Source organism: Mus musculus, chromosome 11 (assembly GCF_000001635.26).
Source record: "Mus musculus strain C57BL/6J chromosome 11, GRCm38.p6 C57BL/6J".
Lineage (NCBI taxonomy): Eukaryota > Metazoa > Chordata > Mammalia > Rodentia > Muridae > Mus > Mus musculus.
In genome coordinates, this window is record NC_000077.6 from 103676849 (window position 1) to 103695521 (window position 18673).

At 45.5% G+C, this 18673-nt stretch overlaps 1 protein-coding gene across 13 annotated transcripts in view; it reads right to left on the bottom strand.

Moving 5' to 3' along the window:
• Positions 1 to 18673, bottom strand: part of Gosr2 (golgi SNAP receptor complex member 2) — a 20875-nt gene continuing 2202 nt past the window's right edge. For 4 of the 13 annotated variants that reach the window (NM_019650.4, NM_001362853.1, NM_001362856.1 and 1 more), the window contains exons 2-6: positions 12407 to 12471; positions 10677 to 10785; positions 9734 to 9866; positions 6944 to 7084; positions 1 to 2549 (exon numbers count right to left, since the gene is read on the bottom strand). In NM_019650.4, coding sequence (NP_062624.2) covers positions 2388 to 2549; positions 6944 to 7084; positions 9734 to 9866; positions 10677 to 10785; positions 12407 to 12471 — 610 coding nt within the window. In that variant the 3' untranslated portion in view covers positions 1 to 2387. The remainder of the gene's footprint in view (positions 2550 to 6943; positions 7085 to 9733; positions 9867 to 10676; positions 10786 to 12406; positions 12472 to 18673) is intronic. The other 9 variants (NM_001362858.1, NM_001362860.1, NM_001362859.1 and 6 more) reach the window with 6 other exon arrangements.

Below are 18673 nucleotides of genomic sequence, written 5' to 3' on the forward strand. Positions count from 1 at the left end.
TTCTTTAAAGTTTTCTAAATAAACCTCAACTTTATTCAGCTGACATGTTCTGAAAACAAGGGGTGTAAATAAATTGCCAATCAAAGCTATTTAAATTCAACAAGGCAAGCTGGCTTTTGAGAAAAAGCTTGAAATGAAACCTGTAAAACCTACTATTTACTTGGTCCTTGGATTTAGCATTCCTTCAAGTGGCCATACATGGAGAATACATCTATTTTCTTAGTCTTAGATTCCTTCTGGCACCCTACTAGCTTCAAACCCTGTCACTTAGACGACTGTACCAAGGTGCACACATCATCTGCTAGCTGCAGCTTCTGACAAGCTCTGATAAGGATGCAGGCCTCCTCCACTAGAGGGCATCCCACTCAGGCTAGGGGCCCTTCCCTGCTGGAGCCTGTAAGGACAGTTTGCCCAATCAGGTCAGAGTCATCTCACAAGGCACTGAATGGAAATTTGAGGGAGGGCAGCCTGGGCAACCAGCTCAATGCCCCTTGAGTCCAGATCCTCTGCGTCCATTCCCTGCCCCCAGGCAGTAGTGCTGACCTCACCACAAATTCATTCCAAAGGGAGACCTGGCTGTGAAGGTGGAACATCAAGTTCACTAAAGCCAAGGACTGCTACAAAGGTGGAAACCCATTATGTACTACAAAACACTGCTCCAACAGCCAATGAAGGGCAGGGGCTAGGGCCTTTGCTGCCCACATTTTGAGTTCAAATGGCTCAATTACAGCTTGTACATCTTCCAAAGCATGCTGTCTGGTGGGATCTTCAGGTGCCAGGGGGCACAGGAGTCAGGTCTGTGCAGTACAAACTCTATGGCCAGCCAAAAGCCCATGCCCATCTGCCTCCCCAAAGTGAGATCGAGGTGTGGAGATGCTGCAGGTCTCCTGTCTCTAGGGCCACTGTTTCCACTCTGCAGGACTAGAGGGGGCACATTCCCCCTTTCTGACCAGCTATGGCACATTTAACCTACAGGGAAAGAGCAACAGACATTGCATCTGACCAGAACTGAGCTAATACCCAGGAAACTCAAGTTTAAAGTGTGTATAGTTGATAAAGTTCCCCAAAAGGATGCCACAGATGTACCCGAGAGACCAATACGGCTACACAAGGGGAAGGGTGAGACGTAACACCTACTGTGAAGAGGGAGACAGCAGAGGACGCTTAAGCAAACATAGGAAGTAGGTAGGGCAATCAAAGGATGGATTAATACTGACCAGTTTCCAGTTCTTAGGAGTTCTGGCATGTTTTTCCTACTAGGAGGCTACTAAATTTAGAACTGTTTGGGTGGACAGGGCCTGTGACTGATGAACAAATAAACTCACTAGATCGTTCTAGTACTTGCAGAGATTAATACAATGTGTGCTCAAGATACATTAACCCTCACACAAATTCTGCATTGCACCAGGTACTGACACAGCCTCAATCAAAAAGTAAAAATGCTCTGGTCCCTGAAAGTCTCACAAAAACACACTTCCCAGGGACATCCCCAGGGTGGCCTGAAAGGGCTGGGGAAAATGGAGGCTTAGCTGATTGATATATTGCTAATATGTTTCAAGGGGTAGATAGTCAAAGAACTTGAGAGGGCAGAACTAGATGAATCTGCAGCTGACAAGTCGCCCATTGCTCATGGCTACTTTCAAAGTGGCAAAGGCCCATCTGTCAAAGCCTGGGTGCAGGTGCCAAGCTACCGTCTCTGAACTGTAAGAGCCACTGCCGTATTAACTGGAAAACATTGGTGACTCAGGGCTTCCGTGTCCAGACTGAACACTCCCTGGGACACTGACAAACACCCAGCAACCATGGCATGGAAACACTTGCATTATCAGCAGCAGCACTGATGTCTCTGCTTCCCTGGAGTAGCTGCTTCCAGGAAAGGGTGCTGGTGTTAGCAGTTAGTCACCTACATGTCATGTTTTCTTAGGGGCTGGGGCCAGCCAGTGGCTAGAAGCAAGGATGTGAGAACTGATCTATCCCAGAGGGCACAGGGAAAGACCTCTCTCCTCATCTTCTCACTTGTGCTCCAGCCCACTCCATCAGGAGTGAATAGTGTGGACAGTCCTGTGTAAAAGCCTCACCATGCACGCTTTCCAGGGCAAGCATCAGCTATGTGGACAAACCACAAAACCCAGCCATCCCTCCCCCAATGAAAGCCAGAGAACAGGGTCTTGACCCACTTCCTAAGCACCACACGTCTTGGTGACCCAAGGTCCTACTCCCCAGATGTCACAGAAAACAAAGCAGGTTTGATACTAAGCCACGATTAGTCCTGAGGGGAGAGGTGTCTTCACAGTTAAGGCATACATTTCAAAAGGGCCTCCCAGCCCACTTCTTGCTTGCACATGCGCACACAATGGGAAGGCTGTCCAGTGCTGGGTACAGCTGGCTCATGTCAGGTACTGTACCACGAGGAACATGACTGCACAAGTGAGCAGCATCCCACCGATCATGAAGTACTTGTCCTGGAAGGCCCGCTTCTCAATCAGCCTCATCACTGTGTTGGACAAGCCGAGCATGTTAGCAATGTCAAGGATCTTCTTCTGAGTCCCCTGGAGAGATGAGAAGAGAAAGAAAGACAGAGATCAGCCTCACTGTCAAGGGTGGTTAAAGGTCACCACAGCCAGGGTTTTACTAGCAGACACTGTCTTCTTGGTCATGCCCTGAGAAGATGAAAGAAAGCAGCATTCACCAGAAATAGATTCATTCTGCCACGGCCAACTAGTGTATGGTTGAAGGCTAAGAAGAAGCCTTTTAAACAAACGGTGCTGGAAATGGCCACATAGCACAGACATGCAGCATCCATGTACATAAGTAAGTACTGTTCACGTGTCAGTAAAACAGTGAACCTGGATTCACACTGCATACAGAAGCTGGGGCTAGGAGATGGCTCTGCAGGGTGCTCTTTGCTGTTCTTTTCAGGCATAAGGCCCTGAGTCTGGGTCCCAGAATCCATGTAAAACACCAGGTGTGGTTACGCCTCCAGCCTCACTGCTGTACGGCACTGAGACAGGAGGATTGCTGGGGCTTGCAGGCCATTAGACTCAGTGATGGGCAGTGTCAGAGAGTGATGGAGGACACCTGTGCATACTCACACATTATGATACAGATACACATCTTGGCAATAAAAAGGACCTAATTAACATATATAACCAAACATGTCATAACATGAATGAACTTTTAAAACAGAGGAAGAAGCCACACAACAGTATCAATGCAATCATATGAAGTTCACCAATATAACAAGAATTTTTCCAACCTTTGAAACTACTTTTTTATACCTAAGTCAATTCATGACAACTGTATTACATACATATACAAGCAGACAAATTCCTCTGCTAGTCTAAGATAAATTACACACAAGTGTTTTTTCTGGAGCTCATTAAATTTTTAGAGGCAAAGTGGCTCAAATGGGAACAAATACGCTCAGAAAACTATGGGAAAAACTAAGCAAGCGTGTTAAAGATTACTTACACAATCCACTGCACCTGATTTTTAATATTATTTTTGCTTGTTTTCAAGATAGGGTCTCCCTCAGAGTCCAGGCTGGCCTGGAACTCATGGTCCTCCTCCCTCATGCTCCCCAGTGTCAGGATTCTAGGCATGTGCTACATACCCAGCCTTTCCCAGCCTTCAAATATACAAGTGTCTACCATGTGCATCCAAATTAAAATTCTTACAATAGTAAGTGAAGAGCTGCTTCAGACTGGAGCTACTGTGAAAGGAAGGGCTTGTGGCAGAGGTGTAAGGTGAGCAGAGGGCAGACGGCAGACTCCAGGCAGACCAGACAATTCAAGTCTTGCTAGGATCAGGTCACTCATTCTTTATTATGTTCTATTTTGTTCCATATTTGCTTGCTCCACTATTTTGTAATTAAGGCCAAGGGGTTCAACTAGTCTAAGCATGCTAAACTACACTTCAATGTGTCTTACTCCAATATTTTTACTCTTCTGAAAATAAATAAAACTAATTTTTCCATACACTTTAAATATATATATATGTATATGTATGTGTGTGCACCACATGCATGCAGGAGCCTGCAGAGGTCAGAAGAGGCACTGGATGCCCTGGAACTGGAGTTACAGATGGTTAACCATGACGTGGGTGCTGGGATAGCTCCAATCTGCTGACAGAGCTGCCCTACATACCATCATTTCTAAGATGAAGCAAAAAGCAGCTGACCCTGGGTCCAAGGATCTCTACTGCTTTGGGGCACAGGACTGATGGATGAGTTACTGAACAGTGGTGAGAAGCAGCAGTTATTATTAGTAGGTCTTCTCCAGAAAGGCTTACATACAGCCTGAGACTCTGCTGGCACACCTGCTCAAAGCAGGAATTGCCACAATAGAGATCTTCAACCATGAGCAGTTCTGGGGCTCACAGCTCCAAGCAGCTCCATGTTAGCTTTGCGATAACGTCTCAAGCCGCTTTCATTTACGCACAGTGTATAAGCAAATGCGGCAGAGTCGTTTTGGTAGCACCCTTGCCTTATGAGCTGTCCTACTGCCCAGCCATGATCCAGCTGGGAGCAGTGCTGCCGTCAAGGGCCCAATTGCCTGAAATGTTCCATCACTACCAGTTTCCTAAAAATCTCCGCGACGGGCGACACACAAACATTACCCAAACATACAAAAGCAACAACTGGGTTTGTGCTCAACGACCTCCCTGTGAACACTTCGGGAAGATCTTCTATATTCTTAAAAGCTATGTGGGAAAACTTTCTCGGCTCCCTAGCTCCAGCAATCCTTGATAATGACCTGTCACTCCGTAGAGTGACTCTTTAGGGCTTCTACTGAGTAAGTTAAGGTCAGTATTCACAAGGGAGTTTCAAGTGGGAAAGGAAGCAAAGACAGAAGTATGGCAAAGGCTGGGCATGGTGGTACATTCATTTAGACCTAGCAATTGGGAGGCAGAAACAGGCAGATCTCTCGATGAGTTCCAAGGCTAGCCAGGATACATAGAGAAATCCTATCTCAAAAAGAAAGAAAGAAAGAAAGAAAAGAAAAGAAAAAGGAAGGAAGGAAGGAAGGAAGGCAGGCAGGCAGGCAAGCAAGCAAAAGAACAGAAAAGCTCCTTCTTTAAGAACATAAACGCTGCCATGTATATCAATCCACTGTCTAAACCACTGGCCTGCTCGTTCTCGTTGCTTTCTAACTCTTAAGTGTATATTCAATTTCTTATGAAGTAACAGAACGAGGTACAGGGTCAAGACACATGGCACCCACTGTGCTTAGAAAGATGGTCCAGCCTTCAGCCCCACATTCATTTTCTAAGAGGAACACCCATCAATAAACCACTGAGAGTAGACATCAGCTGAAGGAGATGTAAAGTCACCTGGACAGGAATCTACCCAGACAAGGGCCAACAAACCAACAAGCCTCATCAAGGATTCTGAGCCAGCAATGGTGGTGCACACCTTTAATCTCAATGTCTGGCATGCAGACGCAGGCAGATCCCCGTGAGTTTAAGGCCAGTCTGGTCTATATAACAAGTTCCGGGCCAGCCAAGGCTACATAATAAAACACTGTCTCAAAAACCAAAGAAAGGAATATTGGGCTGGGGATGTGACCCACTGGTAGAGTGGCTGGTTAGCATGTATAAGGCCTTACATTTGGTTCTCTATATTGCAAATAAAAATAAAATGGAGGTCTCAAGTCAAATCAGTCTTCTGCCAGAGGAAAGTAGACAAAGTCTCACTAGAGTGAGAAAGTGAGAGATGTGCTGTAAGATCATCTTAGGACGGAAGTACAGACTACTCCGTGGTCATGCCTTCCAAATCACCTCACAGTGACCATGAACTCCACAAAGTACCTATTTCCAACCATAAAATCAAAGTAATTGCACCAGTGCTTTCATGCTCCCCTGTTCCTATCAAGTGGCTTAGGAAGAAAATTCCCTGGCCCAGGCAGGGAGAGATCACGAGGCAAGATGGGCAGAAGGAGGAATGCAGAGAAAACGGAGTCAGAAATCACAAAGGTCAAGACCCAGCAGTGAACGGACTTCCTCAGTGACCCCGGCTTCAGGAGGAGGCTAACACACCATGCAGAACCTCACCCGCACCAGCTCTGCGTCCTGCCGGACAGACAGACTGTCCCTGAGCTACAGAAAAGGGCAGTTCTCTACGAAAAAACAAAAACAAAAAAAGGCAGGGAGCCCACTGCAGAGATCGGGGTAGACTTTCAGTGACTCTTCTGAAGGGGGAGCACCTCTGCGCCACTGCAGACACTGTGACTGCCAACAGGAGGTGAGCTTCAACCGCCCTGTCGGTTCCTCTCCCTGTAAAGATGGTGGGAGCTGCTCAGAAATACACTGGAGTCCTTAGAGCAGACAACTCTGCCCCAATAACAACTAAGATAACCGCCACACTTCCAAGGGACTGTTTCTCACAGCCCAGTGGCTGGCAGTGCTTTACTCTAGGGGATCACACCCTGATAACAAGGAGAGCCCACACCCCCAGAGCCATCAGGGCTGACACAGGAAAAGACTGAGGCTGAAACGCCATGACTGACAGCAATCTATACTGTTTCTGTAAACCACTCCCAGGGGTCAGGGTCTCAGCAGTACAAACAAGGCAGGCTTCTTGGATACCTGTGGCTATGAGAAGCATGGGGACCTCCCTGTGCACTCCACGGCTGAAATCCCAAAGAAAACCACCTTAGAAGACTGCCTTCTTAAAAGAGCAAATCTAAAGACGCATTTCTCAGCCTGTCATTGGTCCCCTTACAGCAAACTCAATTTCATGCAGAGTCAGTAGGAGGGCAAAGCCCTAGCTATCAGGAAATGCCACTGCGTTTGTTACACGCAATGGGCAAACGTGTAAGTTCAAGGGCTTGGGCTTACTGTCACATGGGGACTGGGGACACAGAAACAATACAAACACAGAACTAAACTATAGGACAAGGACAAAATAAAAAGCCTTCTCTCTATTCTCCAGCAGGGCCCCCACCTTCAAGGTCAGTCTCTGGGCCCTCAGTCCCTCCAGAATACTGTGCCCGCCTCCAATGAGGTCATCCATGCCGTGGTGAATGTTGTGGAGGGAGGAGTTAAACTGCAGTGATTCATCCATGGGAATGGTGGTGTCAGAGTCCTGTGAAAGAAATGCAGGCACTTGGTTAACTTTGCTTGCCACTCAGCTCCTGGGGGCTGGGCAAATCTTACTACACTGCCTTTTTGGCCAACGTCAAGCCAGAAGAACTAGAGGGACAAATGCAAGAATCAGAGAGTCCAACAGGGGAGGAAAGCAAAGCAAAGGTGTGTGTAAGGGGGCGGGGCCTGCTCGCACAGCAGCAGAAGAGGTAACGGACCCATAATTCTCCAAGTGAGCTCTGCTGTAGTGTTGATCTGTTCATCTGCTACGTCCCCCACTGAGGAAAATCCGGTTATTCCTTCCAGACTTCATTCATTTCTCCTAAAGGTTTTTTCTGGCGCCTCTCAAAGACAGCTTCTCAAGTGTTCCTTTACAGCAGTTCTTGCTCGTGCGCTTTTACATGTTTGCTTTTGTTCTTTAGCTATTTTATCTATAGCTTATCCCTCTAATTAGACTGAAACTACGGATCAAAGGGGCAGTGCTTTCTACTGAAGCCTGCAGGGTGTTCAGGATGGGAACAAAGTTCTGAGAAGGCAGGGAAAGGTTGCTAAAGAAAGACAGAGGAAAAGAAAAGAGGACTGCAGAGTGAGCACAGTCTATGTGAGTGAGATGCCTCAGATCACAGACTCTGCAGACTTTGCAATGGATTTACCTACTAAGCACTCCTTTGGACCCTGGCCTTTCCGACTGAAATGCCCTATCAGTACAGACCAAGCCCTCTTACTTCACAGGCACATTTCTCTAACTCACACAGCTTGCTGGACTTTTCCTGCTCTCCCCATTTTGCAGATGAAGAAGGTGAGGCCCAGAGAGATGGAATAACCTGTCCAGATAGGTAGGATCCCAGGGCTGGGTGCACACACAACTCTCAATTTCAACTACACTGCAGACAAAAACACTGAGAGTGAGCCTGGTGGCTCTAACCACACACCAATTGCGCTGGGAAGAGGACCACGTGTCACCCAGCAGTGATTGTCTCTCCTTCCTGCTGTCTGACCAGCACAACCTCCTGCCAGGCAGTGCCCCACCACCATGGAAGCCCCAATTCCCACTGGCAGGTGAGTAACCATTTGTTCTGCTGCTCAAGTTCAGAACCAGCCCTAGGTGGACATTTTGAAACTCCCTGCTAACACAGAAGCTCCTGAAAGGAAGAAGCCATGTTTAGTACTCTTCTCAAAGGCTTTACTTGGTATCTTGGTGTTAACTCTAGTGTTTTAAGAGAACCACGACTCCCCTTTTCTGACAAGCACTTACTGAATGGCTTTACACAGAAACCTGAGAAGGGAAGGGTGCTAGTCTGCTCTCTTTAGAATGGGGAAAGTGACTTGGAGGAAGTTTCATTTGGTGAGTCAGTGCTTATGAGCAGCCTGGTGAGTGTGGTGCCACATCAGGCTGGCAATCAACAGAATAATCCTGAGAGGTCATGTCTAGCCTACAACTGCCTGAATGTGATGTAGCATGCCATATGCTGGCTTACTCAGAGGCTTACAGCACTGTATGTGTGAGCTGTTAATCACCACGGCCTGCCTGCCCACCTGCTCTATAAACACAAACCTGTGAAGCCCCAACCTGAAGCCCTGGAAGAACCGCACTGCAGCAGGGCATGGAGCAATGGCTTGGTCATCTGCCAGTGGAAATCGGGGTTTCCGTGGTGGAGGGGCACTGCCTGGCAGGAGGTTGTGCCAATCAGACAGTAGGAAAGAGAGCACTCACTACTAGTGACGACTTGGCTCTCTCCCAGGCCCAGTCTGTGTGCGGTTAGAGCCACCAGGCTCGCTCCAGGCTTGCTTGCAGTATTTCTGTCTACAGTGTGGCTTTGTACACATATTAAGCAAGGAATTCTACTGGCAGATTTAGAAAGTGACAAACTATGAAGCCCAAACCCACCTCATTTGGTAGAACACACTATGTGAGTCCCTGAAAAGGGCCAGGAGGTTGTATTTGCAGAGAATGAGCCTACTGAGGCTAGGAGACAGGGCAGGGCTTCTAAGAGATCAAACATGCAAAACAACAGGCTATTCCAAAAAGACTGAAGTCAAGCAATGCATCTAACACATCTGTTAACAAATTCCTCCAAATTGCCATTTGAGCCGGGGCAGAAACATTTTAATGCATCTGAGGCTGGAGACACACACACACACACACACACACACACACACACACAGAGCACAATGGGAAACATTTTAATGCATCTGAGGCTGGAGACACACACACACACACACAGCACAATGGGAAACATTTTAATGCATCTGAGGCTGGAGACACACACACACACACACACACACACACACAGCACAATGGCACGTGCCTGGAGGCAGCTTTCTAACCACTCTAACCACCTGTCTCTATCTGCTCACAGAAGCATCTCCCCCCATGTGAACCCCACCTCTGCAGTGGACTAATCAAGCCAGGGAATTTTCCTCTCTGCCTACTCTACTGCTTCAGTCTAACTGCTTCCTCCTCGGGTTTTTGTGTTTGGAGAGAAATCCCCCACCCAGGCCTGGTCTTAGTGGCAATGCACAAAGTCCCGACATTTCCACTTGGTCTCCTCCTGAGTCAGCTTCAGGCACTCCGCTAAGAGGTGATGCCTGTTACCTGCATTCAGTCCTGACCTGTCAGGCGCCTGCCAACCCCCAGAGTCTGGCTTACGTTAGTGGTGAAGGTGCGAGACAGAAGCTCGTCTCGCTGTCTCTCCTGCTGCTCCCTGACTTGGCGCCGGTGCTGAAAGTTCCTGAGGGCAGTCTGCAAGTGCTGGACATCATACTTTAGCTGGTCGACACGGCTGGAGTTAATGGAGACAGAGATTAAATCCTAGGGGCTGGGGTGGGCACACTGAGGCAACCTGGCTCTATACTCCCTTCTCTCCCAGGGCCCACCCTCACCGAGTCAAGCGGCAGCCTGTGGTTATGGTGGGTAAAATTACACACAGCTCCAGCTTTACTCAAATGTCTGCTGGGCTCTGACTTCTCAGGGAACAGGTGACAGGAAGCAGGCTTGATGGCCCCTTCCTGACCTTCTGAGGGTTACACTGTACTCCTGGAAGAAGCCCAAGGGCAGCTCTAAGGTAGAGCAGCCATGAAGTTTCATGAAACTTTTGGGAGTAGGGGCTGGAGTGGTGGTGAGGGTGGTTTCCCTTTGAATTTCACGGTGGAGTATCAAAGATTCGATCAGTACTTCATTATAAGCAGACTGATGGAAGCGATTAGGAAAGAGTACAAGTGCATTTCAGCCCAGCAGACGCCAGTGGGAACCAAACAGCAGAGCCACACTCCCTGGCAGTCCTAAGCTTTCAGTGACCAGGGGTCTGGTCACAAAATGCATACTGTCAACATTACCTCACAGAGACAATGGACTATAATCACTCCCAAGGACATCAGGGACCATGATCACAGGTGCGCACACTCTTTAATTTGGGGGGGGGGGGTCTATTGCTTACATAGAACTGTGCATTTTAGGGAAGACTTTATCTTCACACAGACTTCATTTCTTTAGTAAGTACCCAGATTTTCAGAATATTCTATAGCTTCCGATGGGAGAAAGGTGTGCTTTAGGGGCCTGAGGTATCTGAGCCACGTCAGGGATCGACACTCACAGTTTGGCATTCTGTCTTCTATTCAAGGGCTCCTTGCTTGACAAAATCTCCAGGCGCTCCAGATGGCTGAATATTTGCTCTATGCTTGCTTGGATCTCATTTTCTACTACTGCACAAAAGAGAGAGAGGGGGGAAAAAAAGAATAATTGCTGGGAAAAAGTCATGAACTTAAATTAAAAGTGATAAATGGTGCCTGGCCACGGTGGCGCACACCTTTAATCCCAGCACTTGGGAGGCAGAGGCAAGCGGATCTCTCTGAATTCAAGGCCAGCCTGGACTACAGAGCAAGTTCTAGGACAGCCAGGGCTACAGACACAGAAAAACCCTGTCTCAACAAACAAAACAAAACAAAAAATACCCAACAACAACAAAGTAAAAGTGATAAACATGTTTCCATAACATAAACTAAAACAAATATAATCCAAAAGGAACACAACGTACACAAAGATGGCTCAATATAAGGCCTACTGTGCCTCAAAGCATGGGTATCCTTATACCCATACATCCCTATAGCCATACAGACACACACAGGCACACACAGCTGTTAGTTGTCCTGTTTTTTAAGTAGAAGGCATGTCTGTAGTCATAAACTCCTCACTGTTAGAAAATAAAATGAATATTTAAAGGTTGCCCATATAACTCTGTTAAGTTAAATTTTCTGATATAGGTCTATTTGAGATTGGTCTCAGATATGGATTATAAACCCCTAGGAAAAAGGTTGCCAACTGAACTTCTTATAGTAATGAGGCTAAAAGAAAAATAAAAGGCACAAAGGAAAGGGAAGATTAGTATGGAAATACCCAGAGGCTTTCTGAAAGAATGGGTAGGCTGAGATGTGTTAGAACCCTCAAAATAGACCACATATCAATCGGAAAGACCCAGGAAAGAACCCGCAGAGGTAGAAAGCATGACAGTCATTTTCCTTATCCCCTTGATAAAGCTGTCAAAACGACCTCTTTCCACTTCTAATCAGGCAACAGTGAGATTGCTGGGAAGGCAAACAAAGGCCAGTGGGCAGAAACTCAAGTGCACAGAGCACGAACCCAGGCGGTTGCCTTCCTCCCAAGAAATAACAGCCCAAGGACCACCCTCTTCCTAGGCCCTCACACCTGCAGCAAACACAGACAGTTTAGATTAGAGCACTGTAGGGTGCAGAGCTAAGGGAAGAGCCATGCTGGGGAGCCAGGCTGGGGAAAAAGAAGAAACGAAAGAGGCCTGGCCAGAGCTGGGCAGTGAGGAGACAAGAGCTTCCTATAGGGCCAGCTCAGTAAGGGGCCTCTGCTTGGAACAAAACCAAAAACCCTCCAACCACAACCCACATGCTTCACAGAAGGAACTGTGGTGTGGGAACTAAACTAATTAATATTGCTAGTTGTCTGAATAATCCTACTAAGAAGCCAGAGTTCTCAACTCAGAAGAAATGGCCAGTTCCAGGTCAACATGTCTGTATTTTCAGACTAGGTAATTAGATTAAGACAGATGGAGAGAACTTCCATTCCCATAGGGTCATGTCAGGTTGAGTGGAAGGGTAATGGGGGATAAAACTGGTGGGACTCCAAAGGGCACAATCGGGGAAATCTATTGGCCATGGGGTTTTTCTGTCCATTCTAACAACAACTCATTCCATGCTGAGTCATTAAGCCCCCAAGGCAGAATGCAGTCAGGAAACCCAGCCCATTAGCCCCGTGTCATCAGAGAAAGGCCTCTGCTCTCCCTGGTTAATTACTCACAGTGCACAGACTGCTTGTCTGCCCTCTCCAGGCGTCCCATGTGAGACTGGATCTCCTGAACCTGCCTATCAAAGGAAGAGAGGAAATGAGTGAGACAGGAATAATCACTAGCACCTCAGTCAGGAAAGACAACTTTTTCTAATGCCATCTTGCAACTGAATTAAGTTGACAGTGCTACTCAACTGTAAAATGTGTATGTGGCACTTTAGGCCACCCATTTTGGCATCATTTTGAATATCCTAATGCTAATAATACTGCTAGCATTTGGTGAGTTAAGCGCTTACTGTATCTGAGACACTGCTAAGGCAATAACCCCAAGAGGAAAAGCACCATCACTGCTCTCATTTTATAAATAAAAACTGAAACCCAGATAGGTCAAGTAAGTTGCTCAAGGCCACACAGCAGAAGATAAACCTCAACCAGTATCCAGCCAATCCCACTCTCTGTTCTGTGACCTAATGTGCTGAGCACTGGTCTGCCTACCAAGAGTCAAAGGGCAAGGGAGATAGAATCCTTGCCCTGAGAAACAATGTAATTAGGACCTGACAGGCCAGATAGACATGAAAAATCCCTGAGCAGATTTACAAAGAACCCAACACACACAAGCAGAAGCAAACAGACCACTGAGGGAGGAGTGTGTGCAGGGCAGCCAAGGAGATGGGAAGGCTGGGGCTAAGGAAGGGTAAACTGGAGTTCTGTGAGTGGAAGGAGTTGTGTTTGCTTGGTTTTCAGACAAGATCTCCTTTACATAGCCCAGGCTTGCCTTGAACTTGTGATCCTTAGCCTACACAGTGCTAGGATTACAGTCATGTATGCCACCATGTAGGATTTGAATGCAGGTCTGAGCATCACTTTTAAGAAGGTAGAATGAGGTTTGGTGAAGAAAGGTTGGAAGACAATGATCTGCAGAAGGCATGCAAGGCATTTCACATGGGATAAAAGCAAAATGGAGTGCTTGGAAGACAGTCAGGGAGAGAAAGAGCAGAGGGGACCAGGCAGTGGAAGGACCACTTAAGAGGATGGCCTGAGAGATAGGCATCTCCTGTTTTGTAAACATCTTTCCATGACAACAGGAGGAGTGCCACCTCGTCTGGAAATAGAACATATCCCAGAGCACTCTCTGGAGACTTTCCAGGCCAAAGTCACCTTCCAAACTCTTCCTAGTGGCTCCCCATCACTTGTCAGCCCTTGGAATGTTGTCTATGTTGGCCACAATAGCCTCCTGTGCTTATACAAGGCTCTCTACATAGGGACCATGTGAAAGAGGCTCATCTCCAGCCCTTAAAGGAAATCTCAACAATCTCTCTCTACTGTGAACATTATATACCATGACCTCAAATTTTACCAGGGCCAGCCAGGTGCCCCAATCTGGTTTCAGTGAATCTCTAGCCTTTTCCATCGCTTTCCTGTAAGTGACCAGAGAGCCAATCCAGCTGTCTAAGACTTCCTGAATGCTACAAGGCAAGACTTGTGATTCCAAGAAGCAACCAGAAATCCCAGCTAGAGTCCAAGACCTGTCAGCTGCTTCAGGAAGGGAAATGCAGAGTGCTTTGGAAAGAGTGGGGCACTGGAGGCACACAGGCTGATACGAGGATGCAGATGGAGGTTTCTGATCTATAGAACACCAGGGTGAGGACAACAGCAGTGGACTGATGGGTTGATGGGTAGGAAAAGTATAATTCTTATTAGCAGGAAGAAAGAGGACAAAGGCAATCTGTGGTAAATCTGCAATGGTACCTTAAATCAGATCATAAAACTGATTTTATTATCCACAAGAAAAGGAACAATAAAATAAAAAATAAATGGAAGCAGCTAAAACAACAAGAAAAAAACATAAGCAACACAATTCTGAACAAGTAGAGGAAGCTGAGTCTCACCCACTATCAAGGCTTACTACAATCTAGGCCTGATAAATCAGGCCTGGCATCCCAGCTATGTGGGAGGCTGAGTTAGGAAGACTGCAAGCTCAAGGCCAACCTAGCTGGGGCTATAGCTCAGTGACAGAACACTCACTTTACATGTGTCAGGACCTAGGTTTAACCCTCAGCACCAATTACAAAGCCATAATCATGATAACAATATGACGGCAGTGCAAAGACATGGACAATCTTACCCTGGACCCAAGAGCAAAGACCAGGGCCCAGAAGCAACCACATACTTGGGGACTTGGAGATATAAGTCAACTGGAAATGAATTAAATAAATTCTGACAGTTCAATTTATCATCTGAATAGAGAAGACACTTCATGGAATCCATCCAACAAAAATTTTCAAGAAGGTTTAAAACTAAACATAAAAAATAAAATCTTTGAGCTTTCTAAAAAACAAAAAAGGCTCTTTGTGTGTGAGCTATGTTTCCTGGATAAGTGTAGCTACCACCCCCTATCAAAGAAGTCTCTCTTTATAGCAAATGGAACGCACCACAGAAAACCACAGCTGGACACAATGCAGAGATCAATAGATCATGCCCCGATGGATACATCTACTTCATAGCCCCTGCATCTATGGCTCAGGGAACATCAAGGAACAGAACAGGTAGAGGGAGCAAGCAGAAAAATTTTAGGAGCCGGAACACCAGGAAGTTGGCTGTGAAACAATTTCTCCTAAAAATGGCTGCATGAACAAGACCGGAACAATGGCTATATAAATGGACCTGTTGACATGGAAAAGGGAAATCTGTGCAGGGCTCCACCCCTAGACAAAGAACTCCAAGCAACTAATGACTGCTGCAAGAAAGAGAGCTAGATTCTCCCAGGGATGAGCCCCTTACTGACTGCCCAGTGCAGAGTAGTCAGCCTGGAAACCACACAGACACCAAAAACAGCCTCAGCAGCTTGTATTTACAGATAGTTGTGCATACGCACCCATACATTTGTATTTAACAATAATAACCAAAAAAAGGGCATCACTTTGAAAGTAGGTCAGCATGGGAGAGGTTCAAAGGAAAGTAGCTAGGCAGGGCTGGAAGGAGAAAAGCAAAGGGAGAAAATGATGTAATTCCACTTCAATTAAAAATCATATAAAAATAATAAGACAATTTTAAAGGGTATGCATAAATAATGCTGAGTTAAAGAACCCTTAAGAAAAGGGTTCTTTCAAACTCCAAAGAAAAGAACAAGTGAATATGACTACAATAATAAAAGACAAACTATACTAGATGCACCCATCAACAAAGAAGCAAATACATCTATCTCTAGCGGATATCAGGATTGATGTCTGAAATATATATGTAAAGACACCCACAAACTAAGAGGAAAAGTTTAACAAAGCAAATTCAAAACTGGTCAAAGGGCAAATGACAAAAAAGGAAGTAAGAGAAAATAAATTCATAAAAAAAAAACTGATCAACGTCAATGGTAACCCTGAATCACACATTAAAACCAATGAGATCACACCCCCATGAGGAACTGGGATGGAGACCCAGGTAGGGAAACCACACCTGCCAGGACTGCACACTGGTGAAATACTTCCAGAGCTTTCTGACAATACCTGGTAACATCTCTGCACACACTATGACCCAGCATCGCACGCACTTTTAGCAGTAAGTCTCACAGAGATTCTGGTTACCATCACCAAATAGATGTTCACCAAAGCATTTCTGTACAGGTCTATAACCCAAGCCACATACTGATAATAAAACCTTGTAAGTGTGCAGCAAACCAATTATGTGGTAAAAATTGATCAGATTTAAAGCTATGGTCTTTGTTTATTCCATGAAGTCTGACATTTTACTGCCCCTTTCATGTGTCACATGCTGCCCTTATGTTGAAAATGTTACATGACAAAAGGCACGTGCAAAACATATATACATAACTTTTGGAGACAAGGTCTCTCTATCATGTAACTCTGGCTGTCCTAGAACTCTCTATATAGACCAGGTTGGCCTCAAACTCAGAGAGATCCATCTGCCTCTCTGACTCCCTAATGCTAGGATTAAAAGCATACATACATTACCATGCTCTTGCAACTAACTCTTTCTGAAATATCTAAAAAAATTCTTCAAAGTTCCTTGTGTTTAAGGGTTCCAAAGGATCATGGATCTATTCAGTGAGAAACATATGCATAATTTATGTTGATAATATAATAACTACTGAAGTGTTGAAATATCAAGAAAGACTTCAGTAATTCAGTATATTAAATAGAAGCTAGTAGGATTAATGAGCTAGCTCAGTGGGTGACAGGGCACACTGCCAAGCTGGCAACCTGAGTTTTATCACCAGAACTTACGGTGGGAGAAAATAACCAAGCCCTGCAAGTTGTCCTCTGATCTCCACACTCTGGCTCACCTACACCTACACACACACACACACACACACACACACAAAACAATAAAATGTTAATAAAAGCTTGATCTAGTCATATAAGTATGGACATTAAGTTTTTAAGAAAAGATAATATTAAACAGAAAAAGAAAAACCTAGTACATTAAGTATCTGACTTGGGTAAATTAAAAACCACATAAAATAAGTAGCATATATTGAAAATCACTGACAAGGAGGGTGAGTAACTCTAGGGATGAGGAAAAAAATAGGTGTTTTTGATTCAGCTTGTATCTAAATCAATAAGCTGAAGCACATATATTAATATGAATCCTAATAATGGGTGAAGTTACTCATGTCTGTAATATCTCATAAAGAAAATAACTAATAATAATAGTTTTTTTCCAGATGGTAATGTAATGGTTAAGTTATGAAACTCATTACTTAAGTTATTCATTCATCCACAATTTAACAAACAAATGGGCTACATAATCACAGTAGTCCATGGGAAAGCGGGAAATGAAACCTCAGGTCACCCACAGTGGGAAAGGACACAATGAGGATTATAATTATAAATCTTGGTTGGTTTTTAAAGGTGTTGGTGTCTTCCATTGGTGTCTATGATAAATGGAGCCTGAAGACAGTACAGACTGAGATTTGCGGCCGGTTAAACAAGACACCACAGGATGCTCTTCAAATATCTGGAATAGACATAAGCAGAGAAGGGTTTGCCTCCTACTTCTGCTTAAGGGAGTCCCCCAAGCAAAAGGTCCATGTTCTAAGATGCCACATTTCAGCTTTACATAGGAAACAAATTACAAATCACAAAATTACTATCTGTCTCCTAGAAGAGGAGGAGGAGGAGGAAGAAGAGAAGGAGAAGGAAGAGGAAGAAGAGGAAGAAGAGGAAGAAGAGGAGGAAGAGGGCTCCCTACATGTGCAACACCAGGTCCGTAGACTGCCCAGCCTTACAAAGGTTTTAATGAGCAAAGACAGAACTGCAATGGCGCTCCTGTCCGTCCTTTTCAAGTCTGAGAGTCTCAAGGGCAGGACACACAATAGTAATACCCCAAGCTAAAAAGGATAACTTTTAAGAAATTACTGAAAAACATTACTGGCTTTCCCCATTTGATTTTTATTTGTAAGTCCTGTTTGGATGTAAATGAATTAGAAAAGACATAATCAATAAAGGAAGTCCAGTCTCTACATCCCATTCCATTCTAAGAAATGACAGCAAACAACATGGCAGGTGTGAAAGGCATGGAGGGAGCTAGTAATCTGGCACTTGGAGACTCTGTTTCCATTCAACTAGGAACCAGACACCACCTACACAGCCAAGTGATAGGTGATGCCCAAATATGACTTGGTGGTGTAGGCATGAGAGAAAAAGGCATCTCTGGCCTGTCTAGCATGGGGTCCATCATGGACTTGGGTGGTAATATAGCCAGGCAGAGAGCTAGTACGTGGCAAGCAAGAGGCACTGCTGTTGTTGTTGTAGTTGTTGTTTTTAAAGCTTTCCTTATGTCGTAGGAAGACTATTACACGAAAGTGCTCTTTAAAGAAGTCAGTGAATCTGTTGGGCCCAATGGTGGTACTGTCTATAATCCCAGCAGGGAGATCTTGAATTTGAGAACAGCCTGGACCACACACAAGTGAAAACGAAGGTCATAAACCTACCCGCCTACCTCCACCACAGTCAGTCTGTGGCTCACTACCTCTGTCCACCACGGACAAGAAACAGGGTTTGGGAGTTAAAGGATCTCAGCTGCAAATCTAGTTCAACTACGAAAAGCTGACAGACAATGAGCAAGTCATTTTACTTCTTGGTGCCTCCTTGTCTCAAGTCTCCAACTGAGCTGCTATGGAAACAATTATCTGAGAGATTATGGAACCCTTTGCCATATGAAGAAGCTATGTAACCCAGAACAGTAACAAGTTAAACTGCCGTTGCTTTTAAACTAATGAGAGTGGTGGTATATCCGTAATCCCAACAGCTCGAGAGACAGAGG